General features: G+C 44.5%; 1 protein-coding gene across 1 annotated transcript; it reads right to left on the bottom strand.

Moving 5' to 3' along the window:
• Window positions 1-612: 612 nt before the first annotated feature.
• Window positions 613-15,909, bottom strand: LOC124039074 (transmembrane protein 121-like). Its single transcript, XM_046354954.1, has 5 exons — window positions 15,733-15,909; window positions 15,539-15,595; window positions 15,347-15,384; window positions 14,102-14,299; window positions 613-1,165 (listed from the first exon to the last, which is right to left on the bottom strand). The coding sequence occupies exons 1-5, from the start codon at window positions 15,907-15,909 to the stop codon at window positions 613-615; spliced, it is 1,023 nt and encodes a 340-aa protein (XP_046210910.1).
• Between the last annotated feature and the right edge of the window lie 203 nt (window positions 15,910-16,112).

Raw genomic sequence — 16,112 nt, 5'->3', positions numbered from 1 at the left:
AACAGAGTCTAGAGATCCTGTTCTTTACACCAGAATGTGTTGTCTTTAACAGAGTCTAGAGATCCTGTTCTTTACACCAGAATGTGTTGTCTTTAACAGAGTCTAGAGATCATGTTCTTTACACCAGAATGTGTTGTCTTTAACAGAGTCTAGAGATCCTGTTATTTGAATCCACAGAGGAAAGTCTTTAATTTGCACAGTCTGGAGATACTGTTCTCTGAATCCACAGGGCAAATATTAAGAGTCTAGAGATACTGTTATTTACACTAGAAGGTGTTGTCCCTGTCACCATATTATCCTTAAGGAGAGTTTCCACTGTGTTCCAATGATAATATACATTCAGATTGGTATTATAATCTTCTTTGTATCAAGGTTCTTCATAAACATTCTCCATGTCTTTGCGCTATACTCCATAGGGATCCTGCGTCCCTTTGATCAGTGACAATATCCATACAAGGTTTTTCACATGATGTTGACCATTGCCCTGTAGAGTCCTGATGGTCATACATGATATTGGTACATCCATGTAGATTTTGGTCAGTCAGATGTTCCTGTGTGTCCCGTGTATAATATCCTGAGGGTCATACATACATGGTATGATCCTTGTCTCAGTCATGTATGTTGATATGTAGTTGTGACCTCTGGCAGAGGGAGGGGCAGGGCTGTCTGGTCCGGGAGGACCACCTGCGGGTGAGCGGTCATCACTATAGAAACAGGGCGTCCAAGACCCTGGTTACCATGGTGATGTGGTACAGAGTTCCTCTGTCGTTCCAACCCGAAAGCGGGAGGAGTGTTCGGTAACTGCTTCCTGTACTGGACAAAGCTACAGGTCTTTAGTATGATAGCTAACACATTCTTCCCTATCAGGATCCCACTGACCCGGGCATCCCTATACAGCAGCATGTTACAGCCTCTGATCAATAAGGTTAAAATATTAATGGTGACCAGGCTGAGGATAGGATATAGCATCATCTTGTGTGGGACTATATTGATGCCCTGCATGGAGATCTCACTAAGAGATACACAGGGAAGGACTAGCAACAGGATGTAACAATAGAAGAACATCAGTCCTTCAGCCCACAGAGGGAGACCTTTCTTCAGGGGTTCCCAGAGATTAGCCTGAATATCCAGGATATCTAGCAGGTCCACCACCACCCAGAACAACCTGAAGACCAGAGAGGAACAATATCATATAACAGAAGATGTCTTTATTGTCCACACACACCCAGGGGAAATGGGTCTGCTCAGTACTACCTGTTAGAATGGGTCAGGTCAGTACTACCTGTTAGAATGGGTCAGGTCAGTTCCACCTGTTAGAATGGGTCAGGTCAGTACTACCTGTTAGAATGGGTCAGGTCAGTACTACCTGTTAGAATGGGTCAGGTCAGTTCCACCTGTTAGAATGGGTCAGGTCAGTACTACCTGTTAGAATGGGTCAGGTCAGTACTACCTGTTAGAATGGGTCAGGTCAGTACTACCTGTTTAAATGGGTCAGGTCAGTTCTACCTATTAGAATGGGTCAGGTCAGTACTACCTGTTAAAATGGGTCAGGTCAGTACTACCTGTTAGAATGGGTCAGCTCAGTACTACCTGTTAGAATGGGTCAGGTCAGTACTACCTGTTAGAATGGGTCAGGTCAGTACTACCTGTTAGAATGGGTCAGGTCAGTTCCACCTGTTAGAATGGGTCAGGTCAGTACTACCTGTTAGAATGGGTCAGGTCAGTACTACCTGTTAGAATGGGTCAGGTCAGTACTACCTGTTTAAATGGGTCAGGTCAGTTCTACCTATTAGAATGGGTCAGGTCAGTACTATCTGTTAGAATGGGTCAGGTCAGTACTACCTGTTAAAATGGGTCAGGTCAGTACGACCTGTTTAAATGGGTCAGGTCAGTTTTACCTATTAGAATGGGTCAGGTCAGTACTACCTGTTAAAATGGGTCAGGTCAGTACTACCTGTTAAAATGGGTCAGGTCAGTTCTACCTATTAGAATGGGTCAGGTCAGTACTACCTGTTAAAATGGGTCAGGTCAGTTCTACCTATTGGAATGGGTCAGGTCAGTACTACCGGTTGAAATGGGTCAGCTCAGTTCTACCTATTAGAATGGGTCAGGTCAGTACTATCTGTTAAAATGGGTCAGGTCAGTTCTACCTATTAGAATGGGTCAGGTCAGTTCTACCTATTAGAATGGGTCTGGTCAGTTCTACCTATTAGAATGGGTCGGGTCAGTACTACCTGTTAGAATGGGTCAGGTCAGTATTACCTGTTAGAATGGGTCAGGTCAGTTCTACCTGTTAGAATGGGTCAGGGGCAGTTCTACCTATTAGAATGGGTCAGGTCAGTTCTACCTATTAGAATGGGTCAGGTCAGTTCTACCTATTAGAATGGGTCAGGTCAGTACTACCTGTTAATATGGGTCAGGTCAGTTCTACCTGTTAGAATGGGTCAGGTAAGTACTACCTGTTAAAATGGGTCAGGTCAGTTCTACCTATTAGAATGGGTCAGGTCAGTACTACCTGTTAAAATGGGTCAGGTCAGTTCTACCTGTTAGAATGGGTCAGGTAAGTACTACCTGTTAAAATGGGTCAGGTCAGTTCTACCTATTAGAATGGGTCAGGTCAGTACTACCTGTTAAAATGGGTCAGGTCAGTTCTACCTATTAGAATGGGTCAGGTCAGTACTATCTGTTAGAATGGCCCAAGGGCAGTTCTACCTATTAGAATGGGTCAGGTCAGTACTATCTGTTAGAATGGGTCAGGTCAGTTCTACCTATTAGAATGGGTCAGGTCAGTTCTGCCTATTAGAATGGGTCAGGTCAGTACTACCTGTTAAAATGGGTCAGGTCAGTTCTACCTATTAGAATGGGTCAGGTCAGTACTACCGGTTGAAATGGGTCAGGTCAGTTCTACCTATTAGAATGGGTCAGGTCAGTACTATCTGTTAAAATGGGTCAGGTCAGTTCTACCTGTTAGAATGGGTCAGGTAAGTACTACCTGTTAAAATGGGTCAGGTCAGTTCTACCTATTAGAATGGGTCAGGTCAGTACTACCTGTTAAAATGGGTCAGGTCAGTTCTACCTGTTAGAATGGGTCAGGTAAGTACTACCTGTTAAAATGGGTCAGGTCAGTTCTACCTATTAGAATGGGTCAGGTCAGTACTACCTGTTAAAATGGGTCAGGTCAGTTCTACCTATTAGAATGGGTCAGGTCAGTACTATCTGTTAGAATGGCCCAAGGGCAGTTCTACCTATTAGAATGGGTCAGGTCAGTACTATCTGTTAGAATGGGTCAGGTCAGTTCTACCTATTAGAATGGGTCAGGTCAGTTCTGCCTATTAGAATGGGTCAGGTCAGTACTACCTGTTAAAATGGGTCAGGTCAGTTCTACCTATTAGAATGGGTCAGGTCAGTACTACCGGTTGAAATGGGTCAGGTCAGTTCTACCTATTAGAATGGGTCAGGTCAGTACTATCTGTTAAAATGGGTCAGGTCAGTTCTACCTATTAGAATGGGTCAGGTCAGTATTACCTGTTAGAATGGGTCAGGTCAGTTCTACATGTTAGAATGGGTCAGGGGCAGTTCTACCTATTAGAATGGGTCAGGTCAGTTCTACCTATTAGAATGGGTCAGGTCAGTTCTACCTATTAGAATGGGTCAGGTCAGTACTACCTGTTAATATGGGTCAGGTCAGTTCTACCTGTTAGAATGGGTCAGGTAAGTACTACCTGTTAAAATGGGTCAGGTCAGTTCTACCTATTAGAATGGGTCAGGTCAGTACTACCTGTTAAAATGGGTCAGGTCAGTTCTACCTGTTAGAATGGGTCAGGTCAGTACTACCTGTTAAAATGGGTCAGGTCAGTTCTACCTATTAGAATGGGTCAGGTCAGTACTACCTGTTAAAATGGGTCAGGTCAGTTCTACCTATTAGAATGGGTCAGGTCAGTACTATCTGTTAGAATGGCCCAAGGGCAGTTCTACCTATTAGAATGGGTCAGGTCAGTACTATCTGTTAGAATGGGTCAGGTCAGTTCTACCTATTAGAATGGGTCAGGTCAGTTCTACCTATTAGAATGGGTCTGGTCAGTTCTACCTATTAGAATGGGTCGGGTCAGTACTACCTGTTAGAATGGGTCAGGTCAGTATTACCTGTTAGAATGGGTCAGGTCAGTTCTACCTGTTAGAATGGGTCAGGGGCAGTTCTACCTATTAGAATGGGTCAGGTCAGTTCTACCTATTAGAATGGGTCAGGTCAGTTCTACCTATTAGAATGGGTCAGGTCAGTTCTACCTATTAGAATGGGTCAGGTCAGTTCTACCTATTAGAATGGGTCAGGTCAGTTCTACCTATTAGAATGGGTCAGGTCAGTACTACCTGTTAGAATGGGTCAGGTCAGTTCTACCTATTAGAATGGGTCAGGTCAGTTCTGCCTATTAGAATGGGTCAGGTCAGTACTACCTGTTAAAATGGGTCAGGTCAGTTCTACCTATTAGAATGGGTCAGGTCAGTACTACCGGTTGAAATGGGTCAGGTCAGTTCTACCTATTAGAATGGGTCAGGTCAGTACTATCTGTTAAAATGGGTCAGGTCAGTTCTACCTATTAGAATGGGTCAGGTCAGTACTATCTGTTAGAATGGGTCAGGTCAGTTCTACCTATTAGAATGGGTCTGGTCAGTTCTACCTATTAGAAAGGGTCGGGTCAGTACTACCTGTTAGAATGGGTCAGGTCAGTATTACCTGTTAGAATGGGTCAGGTCAGTTCTACCTGTTAGAATGGGTCAGGGGCAGTTCTACCTATTAGAATGGGTCAGGTCAGTTCTACCTATTAGAATGGGTCAGGTCAGTTCTACCTATTAGAATGGGTCAGGTCAGTACTACCTGTTAATATGGGTCAGGTCAGTTCTACCTGTTAGAATGGGTCAGGTAAGTACTACCTGTTAAAATGGGTCAGGTCAGTTCTACCTATTAGAATGGGTCAGGTCAGTACTACCTGTTAAAATGGGTCAGGTCAGTTCTACCTGTTAGAATGGGTCAGGTAAGTACTACCTGTTAAAATGGGTCAGGTCAGTTCTACCTATTAGAATGGGTCAGGTCAGTACTACCTGTTAAAATGGGTCAGGTCAGTACTACCTGTTAAAATGGGTCAGGTCAGTTCTACCTATTAGAATGGGTCAGGTCAGTACTACCTGTTAAAATGGGTCAGGTCAGTTCTACCTATTGGAATGGGTCAGGTCAGTACTACCGGTTGAAATGGGTCAGCTCAGTTCTACCTATTAGAATGGGTCAGGTCAGTACTATCTGTTAAAATGGGTCAGGTCAGTTCTACCTATTAGAATGGGTCAGGTCAGTTCTACCTATTAGAATGGGTCTGGTCAGTTCTACCTATTAGAATGGGTCGGGTCAGTACTACCTGTTAGAATGGGTCAGGTCAGTATTACCTGTTAGAATGGGTCAGGTCAGTTCTACCTGTTAGAATGGGTCAGGGGCAGTTCTACCTATTAGAATGGGTCAGGTCAGTTCTACCTATTAGAATGGGTCAGGTCAGTACTACCTGTTAATATGGGTCAGGTCAGTTCTACCTGTTAGAATGGGTCAGGTAAGTACTACCTGTTAAAATGGGTCAGGTCAGTTCTACCTATTAGAATGGGTCAGGTCAGTACTACCTGTTAAAATGGGTCAGGTCAGTTCTACCTGTTAGAATGGGTCAGGTAAGTACTACCTGTTAAAATGGGTCAGGTCAGTTCTACCTATTAGAATGGGTCAGGTCAGTACTATCTGTTAAAATGGGTCAGGTCAGTTCTACCTATTAGAATGGGTCAGGTCAGTTCTACCTATTAGAATGGGTCAGGTCAGTACTACCTGTTAGAATGGGTCAGGTCAGTTCTACCTATTAGAATGGGTCAGGTCAGTACTACCTGTTAAAATGGGTCAGGTCAGTTCTACCTATTAGAATGGGTCAGGTCAGTACTATCTGTTAGAATGGGTCAGGTCAGTTCTACCTATTAGAATGGGTCAGGTCAGTTCTACCTATTAGAATGGGTCAGGTCAGTACTACCTGTTAGAATGGGTCAGGTCAGTTCTACCTATTAGAATGGGTCAGGTCAGTTCTGCCTATTAGAATGGGTCAGGTCAGTACTACCTGTTAAAATGGGTCAGGTCAGTTCTACCTATTAGAATGGGTCAGGTCAGTACTACCGGTTGAAATGGGTCAGGTCAGTTCTACCTATTAGAATGGGTCAGGTCAGTACTATCTGTTAGAATGGGTCAGGTCAGTTCTACCTATTAGAATGGGTCTGGTCAGTTCTACCTATTAGAATGGGTCGGGTCAGTACTACCTGTTAGAATGGGTCAGGTCAGTATTACCTGTTAGAATGGGTCAGGTCAGTTCTACCTGTTAGAGTGGGTCAGGGGCAGTTCTACCTATTAGAATGGGTCAGGTCAGTTCTACCTATTAGAATGGGTCAGGTCAGTTCTACCTATTAGAATGGGTCAGGTCACTACTACCTGTTAATATGGGTCAGGTCAGTTCTACCTGTTAGAATGGGTCAGGTAAGTACTACCTGTTAAAATGGGTCAGGTCAGTTCTACCTATTAGAATGGGTCAGGTCAGTACTACCTGTTAAAATGGGTCAGGTCAGTTCTACCTGTTAGAATGGGTCAGGTAAGTACTACCTGTTAAAATGGGTCAGGTCAGTTCTACCTATTAGAATGGGTCAGGTCAGTACTACCTGTTAAAATGGGTCAGGTCAGTACTACCTGTTAAAATGGGTCAGGTCAGTTCTACCTATTAGAATGGGTCAGGTCAGTACTACCTGTTAAAATGGGTCAGGTCAGTTCTACCTATTGGAATGGGTCAGGTCAGTACTACCTGTTAAAATGGGTCAGGTCAGTTCTACCTATTAGAATGGGTCTGGTCAGTTCTACCTATTAGAATGGGTCGGGTCAGTACTACCTGTTAGAATGGGTCAGGTCAGTATTACCTGTTAGAATGGGTCAGGTCAGTTCTACCTGTTAGAATGGGTCAGGGGCAGTTCTACCTATTAGAATGGGTCAGGTCAGTTCTACCTATTAGAATGGGTCAGGTCAGTTCTACCTATTAGAATGGGTCAGGTCACTACTACCTGTTAATATGGGTCAGGTCAGTTCTACCTGTTAGAATGGGTCAGGTAAGTACTACCTGTTAAAATGGGTCAGGTCAGTTCTACCTATTAGAATGGGTCAGGTCAGTACTACCTGTTAAAATGGGTCAGGTCAGTTCTACCTGTTAGAATGGGTCAGGTAAGTACTACCTGTTAAAATGGGTCAGGTCAGTTCTACCTATTAGAATGGGTCAGGTCAGTACTACCTGTTAAAATGGGTCAGGTCAGTACTTCCTGTTAAAATGGGTCAGGTCAGTTCTACCTATTAGAATGGGTCAGGTCAGTACTACCTGTTAAAATGGGTCAGGTCAGTTCTACCTATTGGAATGGGTCAGGTCAGTACTACCTGTTAAAATGGGTCAGGTCAGTTCTACCTATTAGAATGGGTCTGGTCAGTTCTACCTATTAGAATGGGTCGGGTCAGTACTACCTGTTAGAATGGGTCAGGTCAGTATTACCTGTTAGAATGGGTCAGGTCAGTTCTACCTGTTAGAATGGGTCAGGGGCAGTTCTACCTATTAGAATGGGTCAGGTCAGTTCTACCTATTAGAATGGGTCAGGTCAGTTCTACCTATTAGAATGGGTCAGGTCAGTACTACCTGTTAATATGGGTCAGGTCAGTTCTACCTGTTAGAATGGGTCAGGTAAGTACTACCTGTTAAAATGGGTCAGGTCAGTTCTACCTATTAGAATGGGTCAGGTCAGTACTACCTGTTAAAATGGGTCAGGTCAGTTCTACCTGTTAGAATGGGTCAGGTAAGTACTACCTGTTAAAATGGGTCAGGTCAGTTCTACCTATTAGAATGGGTCAGGTCAGTACTACCTGTTAAAATGGGTCAGGTCAGTTCTACCTATTAGAATGGGTCAGGTCAGTACTATCTGTTAGAATGGCCCAAGGGCAGTTCTACCTATTAGAATGGGTCAGGTCAGTACTATCTGTTAGAATGGGTCAGGTCAGTTCTACCTATTAGAATGGGTCAGGTCAGTTCTACCTATTAGAATGGGTCAGGTCAGTACTACCTGTTAGAATGGGTCAGGTCAGTTCTACCTATTAGAATGGGTCAGGTCAGTTCTGCCTATTAGAATGGGTCAGGTCAGTACTACCGGTTGAAATGGGTCAGGTCAGTTCTGCCTATTAGAATGGGTCAGGTCAGTACTACCTGTTAAAATGGGTCAGGTCAGTTCTACCTATTAGAATGGGTCAGGTCAGTACTACCGGTTGAAATGGGTCAGGTCAGTTCTACCTATTAGAATGGGTCAGGTCAGTACTATCTGTTAAAATGGGTCAGGTCAGTTCTACCTATTAGAATGGGTCAGGTCAGTACTATCTGTTAGAATGGGTCAGGTCAGTTCTACCTATTAGAATGGGTCTGGTCAGTTCTACCTATTAGAATGGGTCGGGTCAGTACTACCTGTTAGAATGGGTCAGGTCAGTATTACCTGTTAGAATGGGTCAGGTCAGTTCTACCTGTTAGAATGGGTCAGGGGCAGTTCTACCTATTAGAATGGGTCAGGTCAGTTCTACCTATTAGAATGGGTCAGGTCAGTTCTACCTATTAGAATGGGTCAGGTCAGTACTACCTGTTAATATGGGTCAGGTCAGTTCTACCTGTTAGAATGGGTCAGGTAAGTACTACCTGTTAAAATGGGTCAGGTCAGTTCTACCTATTAGAATGGGTCAGGTCAGTACTACCTGTTAAAATGGGTCAGGTCAGTTCTACCTGTTAGAATGGGTCAGGTAAGTACTACCTGTTAAAATGGGTCAGGTCAGTTCTACCTATTAGAATGGGTCAGGTCAGTACTACCTGTTAAAATGGGTCAGGTCAGTACTACCTGTTAAAATGGGTCAGGTCAGTTCTACCTATTAGAATGGGTCAGGTCAGTACTACCTGTTAAAATGGGTCAGGTCAGTTCTACCTATTGGAATGGGTCAGGTCAGTACTACCGGTTGAAATGGGTCAGCTCAGTTCTACCTATTAGAATGGGTCAGGTCAGTACTATCTGTTAAAATGGGTCAGGTCAGTTCTACCTATTAGAATGGGTCAGGTCAGTTCTACCTATTAGAATGGGTCTGGTCAGTTCTACCTATTAGAATGGGTCGGGTCAGTACTACCTGTTAGAATGGGTCAGGTCAGTATTACCTGTTAGAATGGGTCAGGTCAGTTCTACCTGTTAGAATGGGTCAGGGGCAGTTCTACCTATTAGAATGGGTCAGGTCAGTTCTACCTATTAGAATGGGTCAGGTCAGTTCTACCTATTAGAATGGGTCAGGTCAGTACTACCTGTTAATATGGGTCAGGTCAGTTCTACCTGTTAGAATGGGTCAGGTAAGTACTACCTGTTAAAATGGGTCAGGTCAGTTCTACCTATTAGAATGGGTCAGGTCAGTACTACCTGTTAAAATGGGTCAGGTCAGTTCTACCTGTTAGAATGGGTCAGGTAAGTACTACCTGTTAAAATGGGTCAGGTCAGTTCTACCTATTAGAATGGGTCAGGTCAGTACTACCTGTTAAAATGGGTCAGGTCAGTACTATCTGTTAGAATGGGTCAGGTCAGTTCTACCTATTAGAATGGGTCAGGTCAGTTCTACCTATTAGAATGGGTCAGGTCAGTACTACCTGTTAGAATGGGTCAGGTCAGTTCTACCTATTAGAATGGGTCAGGTCAGTTCTGCCTATTAGAATGGGTCAGGTCAGTACTACCTGTTAAAATGGGTCAGGTCAGTTCTACCTATTAGAATGGGTCAGGTCAGTACTACCGGTTGAAATGGGTCAGGTCAGTTCTACCTATTAGAATGGGTCAGGTCAGTACTATCTGTTAGAATGGCCCAAGGGCAGTTCTACCTATTAGAATGGGTCAGGTCAGTACTATCTGTTAGAATGGGTCAGGTCAGTTCTACCTATTAGAATGGGTCAGGTCAGTTCTACCTATTAGAATGGGTCAGGTCAGTACTACCTGTTAGAATGGGTCAGGTCAGTTCTACCTATTAGAATGGGTCAGGTCAGTTCTGCCTATTAGAATGGGTCAGGTCAGTACTACCTGTTAGAATGGGTCAGGTCAGTTCTACCTATTAGAATGGGTCAGGTCAGTTCTACCTATTAGAATGGGTCAGGTCAGTACTATCTGTTAAAATGGGTCAGGTCAGTTCTACCTATTAGAATGGGTCAGGTCAGTACTATCTGTTAGAATGGGTCAGGTCAGTTCTACCTATTAGAATGGGTCTGGTCAGTTCTACCTATTAGAATGGGTCGGGTCAGTACTACCTGTTAGAATGGGTCAGGTCAGTATTACCTGTTAGAATGGGTCAGGTCAGTTCTACCTGTTAGAATGGGTCAGGGGCAGTTCTACCTATTAGAATGGGTCAGGTCAGTTCTACCTATTAGAATGGGTCAGGTCAGTTCTACCTATTAGAATGGGTCAGGTCAGTACTACCTGTTAATATGGGTCAGGTCAGTTCTACCTGTTAGAATGGGTCAGGTAAGTACTACCTGTTAAAATGGGTCAGGTCAGTTCTACCTATTAGAATGGGTCAGGTCAGTACTACCTGTTAAAATGGGTCAGGTCAGTTCTACCTGTTAGAATGGGTCAGGTAAGTACTACCTGTTAAAATGGGTCAGGTCAGTTCTACCTATTAGAATGGGTCAGGTCAGTACTACCTGTTAAAATGGGTCAGGTCAGTACTACCTGTTAAAATGGGTCAGGTCAGTTCTACCTATTAGAATGGGTCAGGTCAGTACTACCTGTTAAAATGGGTCAGGTCAGTTCTACCTATTGGAATGGGTCAGGTCAGTACTACCGGTTGAAATGGGTCAGCTCAGTTCTACCTATTAGAATGGGTCAGGTCAGTACTATCTGTTAAAATGGGTCAGGTCAGTTCTACCTATTAGAATGGGTCAGGTCAGTTCTACCTATTAGAATGGGTCTGGTCAGTTCTACCTATTAGAATGGGTCGGGTCAGTACTACCTGTTAGAATGGGTCAGGTCAGTATTACCTGTTAGAATGGGTCAGGTCAGTTCTACCTGTTAGAATGGGTCAGGGGCAGTTCTACCTATTAGAATGGGTCAGGTCAGTTCTACCTATTAGAATGGGTCAGGTCAGTTCTACCTATTAGAATGGGTCAGGTCAGTACTACCTGTTAATATGGGTCAGGTCAGTTCTACCTGTTAGAATGGGTCAGGTAAGTACTACCTGTTAAAATGGGTCAGGTCAGTTCTACCTATTAGAATGGGTCAGGTCAGTACTACCTGTTAAAATGGGTCAGGTCAGTTCTACCTGTTAGAATGGGTCAGGTAAGTACTACCTGTTAAAATGGGTCAGGTCAGTTCTACCTATTAGAATGGGTCAGGTCAGTACTACCTGTTAAAATGGGTCAGGTCAGTACTATCTGTTAGAATGGGTCAGGTCAGTTCTACCTATTAGAATGGGTCAGGTCAGTTCTACCTATTAGAATGGGTCAGGTCAGTACTACCGGTTGAAATGGGTCAGGTCAGTTCTACCTATTAGAATGGGTCAGGTCAGTACTATCTGTTAAAATGGGTCAGGTCAGTTCTACCTATTAGAATGGGTCAGGTCAGTACTATCTGTTAGAATGGGTCAGGTCAGTTCTACCTATTAGAATGGGTCTGGTCAGTTCTACCTATTAGAATGGGTCGGGTCAGTACTACCTGTTAGAATGGGTCAGGTCAGTATTACCTGTTAGAATGGGTCAGGTCAGTTCTACCTGTTAGAATGGGTCAGGGGCAGTTCTACCTATTAGAATGGGTCAGGTCAGTTCTACCTATTAGAATGGGTCAGGTCAGTTCTACCTATTAGAATGGGTCAGGTCAGTACTACCTGTTAATATGGGTCAGGTCAGTTCTACCTGTTAGAATGGGTCAGGTAAGTACTACCTGTTAAAATGGGTCAGGTCAGTTCTACCTATTAGAATGGGTCAGGTCAGTACTACCTGTTAAAATGGGTCAGGTCAGTTCTACCTGTTAGAATGGGTCAGGTAAGTACTACCTGTTAAAATGGGTCAGGTCAGTTCTACCTATTAGAATTGGTCAGGTCAGTACTACCTGTTAAAATGGGTCAGGTCAGTACTACCTGTTAAAATGGGTCAGGTCAGTTCTACCTATTAGAATGGGTCAGGTCAGTACTACCTGTTAAAATGGGTCAGGTCAGTTCTACCTATTGGAATGGGTCAGGTCAGTACTACCGGTTGAAATGGGTCAGCTCAGTTCTACCTATTAGAATGGGTCAGGTCAGTACTATCTGTTAAAATGGGTCAGGTCAGTTCTACCTATTAGAATGGGTCAGGTCAGTTCTACCTATTAGAATGGGTCTGGTCAGTTCTACCTATTAGAATGGGTCGGGTCAGTACTACCTGTTAGAATGGGTCAGGTCAGTATTACCTGTTAGAATGGGTCAGGTCAGTTCTACCTGTTAGAATGGGTCAGGGGCAGTTCTACCTATTAGAATGGGTCAGGTCAGTTCTACCTATTAGAATGGGTCAGGTCAGTTCTACCTATTAGAATGGGTCAGGTCAGTACTACCTGTTAATATGGGTCAGGTCAGTTCTACCTGTTAGAATGGGTCAGGTAAGTACTACCTGTTAAAATGGGTCAGGTCAGTTCTACCTATTAGAATGGGTCAGGTCAGTACTACCTGTTAAAATGGGTCAGGTCAGTTCTACCTGTTAGAATGGGTCAGGTAAGTACTACCTGTTAAAATGGGTCAGGTCAGTTCTACCTATTAGAATGGGTCAGGTCAGTACTACCTGTTAAAATGGGTCAGGTCAGTTCTACCTATTAGAATGGGTCAGGTCAGTACTATCTGTTAGAATGGCCCAAGGGCAGTTCTACCTATTAGAATGGGTCAGGTCAGTACTATCTGTTAGAATGGGTCAGGTCAGTTCTACCTATTAGAATGGGTCAGGTCAGTTCTACCTATTAGAATGGGTCAGGTCAGTACTACCTGTTAGAATGGGTCAGGTCAGTTCTACCTATTAGAATGGGTCAGGTCAGTTCTGCCTATTAGAATGGGTCAGGTCAGTAATACCTGTTAAAATGGGTCAGGTCAGTTCTACCTATTAGAATGGGTCAGGTCAGTACTACCGGTTGAAATGGGTCAGGTCAGTTCTACCTATTAGAATGGGTCAGGTCAGTACTATCTGTTAAAATGGGTCAGGTCAGTTCTACCTATTAGAATGGGTCAGGTCAGTACTATCTGTTAGAATGGGTCAGGTCAGTTCTACCTATTAGAATGGGTCTGGTCAGTTCTACCTATTAGAATGGGTCGGGTCAGTACTACCTGTTAGAATGGGTCAGGTCAGTATTACCTGTTAGAATGGGTCAGGTCAGTTCTACCTGTTAGAATGGGTCAGGGGCAGTTCTACCTATTAGAATGGGTCAGGTCAGTTCTACCTATTAGAATGGGCCAGGTCAGTTCTACCTATTAGAATGGGTCAGGTCAGTACTACCTGTTAATATGGGTCAGGTCAGTTCTACCTGTTAGAATGGGTCAGGTAAGTACTACCTGTTAAAATGGGTCAGGTCAGTTCTACCTATTAGAATGGGTCAGGTCAGTACTACCTGTTAAAATGGGTCAGGTCAGTTCTACCTGTTAGAATGGGTCAGGTAAGTACTACCTGTTAAAATGGGTCAGGTCAGTTCTACCTATTAGAATGGGTCAGGTCAGTACTACCTGTTAAAATGGGTCAGGTCAGTTCTACCTATTAGAATGGGTCAGGTCAGTACTATCTGTTAGAATGGCCCAAGGGCAGTTCTACCTATTAGAATGGGTCAGGTCAGTACTATCTGTTAGAATGGGTCAGGTCAGTTCTACCTATTAGAATGGGTCAGGTCAGTTCTACCTATTAGAATGGGTCAGGTCAGTTCTGCCTATTAGAATGGGTCAGGTCAGTTCTACCTATTAGAATGGGTCAGGTCAGTACTATCTGTTAGAATGGCCCAAGGGCAGTTCTACCTGTTACGCAGCTCCTCTTTCTTCTTGAACGGCTGTACGTACTCCATATGGTCTATTGCCACGAGACCAACAAACAGCACCGGGACACAGACTGAGAGGAGTAGGGTCAGGGCCTTACGGGCCAGAGCATCCAGAGACTTCCTGTCAGCCTTGTAGTTCTGGTACACAAAGTACACCTGGAAAAAAACCAAAAGGTAAATAAATAAAATGTATTTTATACAGCCCTTTTCACATCAGCAGTTGTCACAAAGTGCTAGGGTTAGGGTTAGGGTTAGCTAGGCAAGTCAGTTAAGAACAAATTCTTATTTTCAATGAGGGCCTAGGAACAGTGGGTTTACTGCCTGTTCAGGGGCAGAACGACAGAGTTGTACCTTGTCAGCTCTGTGATTTGAACTTGCAACCTTTTGGTTACTAGTACAATGCTCTAACCACTAGGCTACCCTGCCACCCCAGCTACACAGTATCACGCCTACTTCTGCTCCCTCCCTCCTGCGCTCAACGTGGTCTGTCTCCTAACCACCGGTCCTGGCAACCCACATTGTGCACACCTGGCATCCATCATTGCGCACACTTGCTCCCCATCGTTACACACACCTGGACTTCATCAACACCCTGCCTACTCTCCCTTCATATAGCCCTCAGTAGCTTCTGTCATGAGGCAATATTGGTTTTGGTTACGTTCAGTAAACTCAACTCAAACTCAATATATAATATATAATAATATAATAATATATAATAATATAATAATAATAATAATATAATAAACTCAACTTCTGCTTCCTGATTCTCTGTGTATACGTTACAGAAAACTGCCTCTCAAAAACAAAGACGCAGCAGAAGTTAAGGATATCTCCCATATAGTCGAGGAACTGGAACACCTACTGCGTCAACATTTTACATTTACATTTAAGTCATTTAGCAGACGCTCTTATCCAGAGCGACTTACAACACCATGATCAGCTGGGTTCGGGTAATGGATGAGGTCCTTCACATTCTCCACCACCTCGACAACACCTGAGAAGATTGATCTCCAACTAGTGGAGGACCATGATTCGTCCCAGTGAGCCAGTACGCCAGCCCATCCAGCGGTCCGCCCAGGTCAATGATGCCCTGTTGTCCCTCCCGGACAAATATGACGGGACTCCATCGAAATGCCGTGGCTTCCTACTCCAGTGCTCTATTTATTTCATCCACCAGACAGGAGCCCCCACCACCGAGAGGTCCAAGGTTGCCATGGTCATTTACCTGATGACCAGACGGGCTTTGGAGTGGGCTACGGCCGTCTGGGAGAGAGGAGAGGAGGAGCCAAGTTCCTATGAGAGGTTCATGGCTCTGTTCAGGGAGGTCTTTGATCATTCCATCTGAGGGCAGAGAGGAAGGTGAGCGACTACTCTAACTCCTGCAGGGTACCCAGACCGCTGTGGAGTATGCCCTCACCTTCCGGACTGTGGCAGCCTCCAGCAGATGGAATGAGCCGGCACTCCACACTTTATTCTGAAGAGGAATGTGCAAAGAGGTCCAGACGGAGTTGGCATGTCGGGAAGACAACCTTTCCTAGGACGTGCTCATAGCGATGACCATCAGTCTGGATAACCTTCTTCGAGAGCGCCAGCACCCTCCTCGTCTCTCACCTTCCTCCTTTTGTCATCCTGAAACAGAGCTTGAATCAATGGAGGTACGGGCCACACACCTCCCCGCGACAGAGCGGCGTCGCCGGAGACGGCTGTTCCTATTGTAGTCAGGAGGGGCACCAGCTTCAGCAGTGTCTGGTTCGTTCCAACCCGGGGTCCAAAGGGACCCGCGATCATCCATCTCCCAGGGTAGGCATCAGTATTCCATCATTATTGCTTTCTGCAAAACGCTTCCTGGTTTCCATTTCACTGGCTGGCTGTCCCTCATGTGTTGTCCCTAAAGCTCTAGTGGACTCTGGTGCCGCAGGTAATTTTATCACATCGCAGCACGATTCAACATCACATTGAATAACGGATTCACTACATGGAACGACAGATAT

The sequence above is a fragment of the Oncorhynchus gorbuscha genome, linkage group LG07 (assembly GCF_021184085.1).
Source record: "Oncorhynchus gorbuscha isolate QuinsamMale2020 ecotype Even-year linkage group LG07, OgorEven_v1.0, whole genome shotgun sequence".
Taxonomy (NCBI): Eukaryota; Metazoa; Chordata; class Actinopteri; order Salmoniformes; family Salmonidae; genus Oncorhynchus; species Oncorhynchus gorbuscha.
The sequence above is the reverse complement of the archived record's forward strand: the minus strand, read 5'-3'. Positions and strand labels throughout refer to the sequence as shown.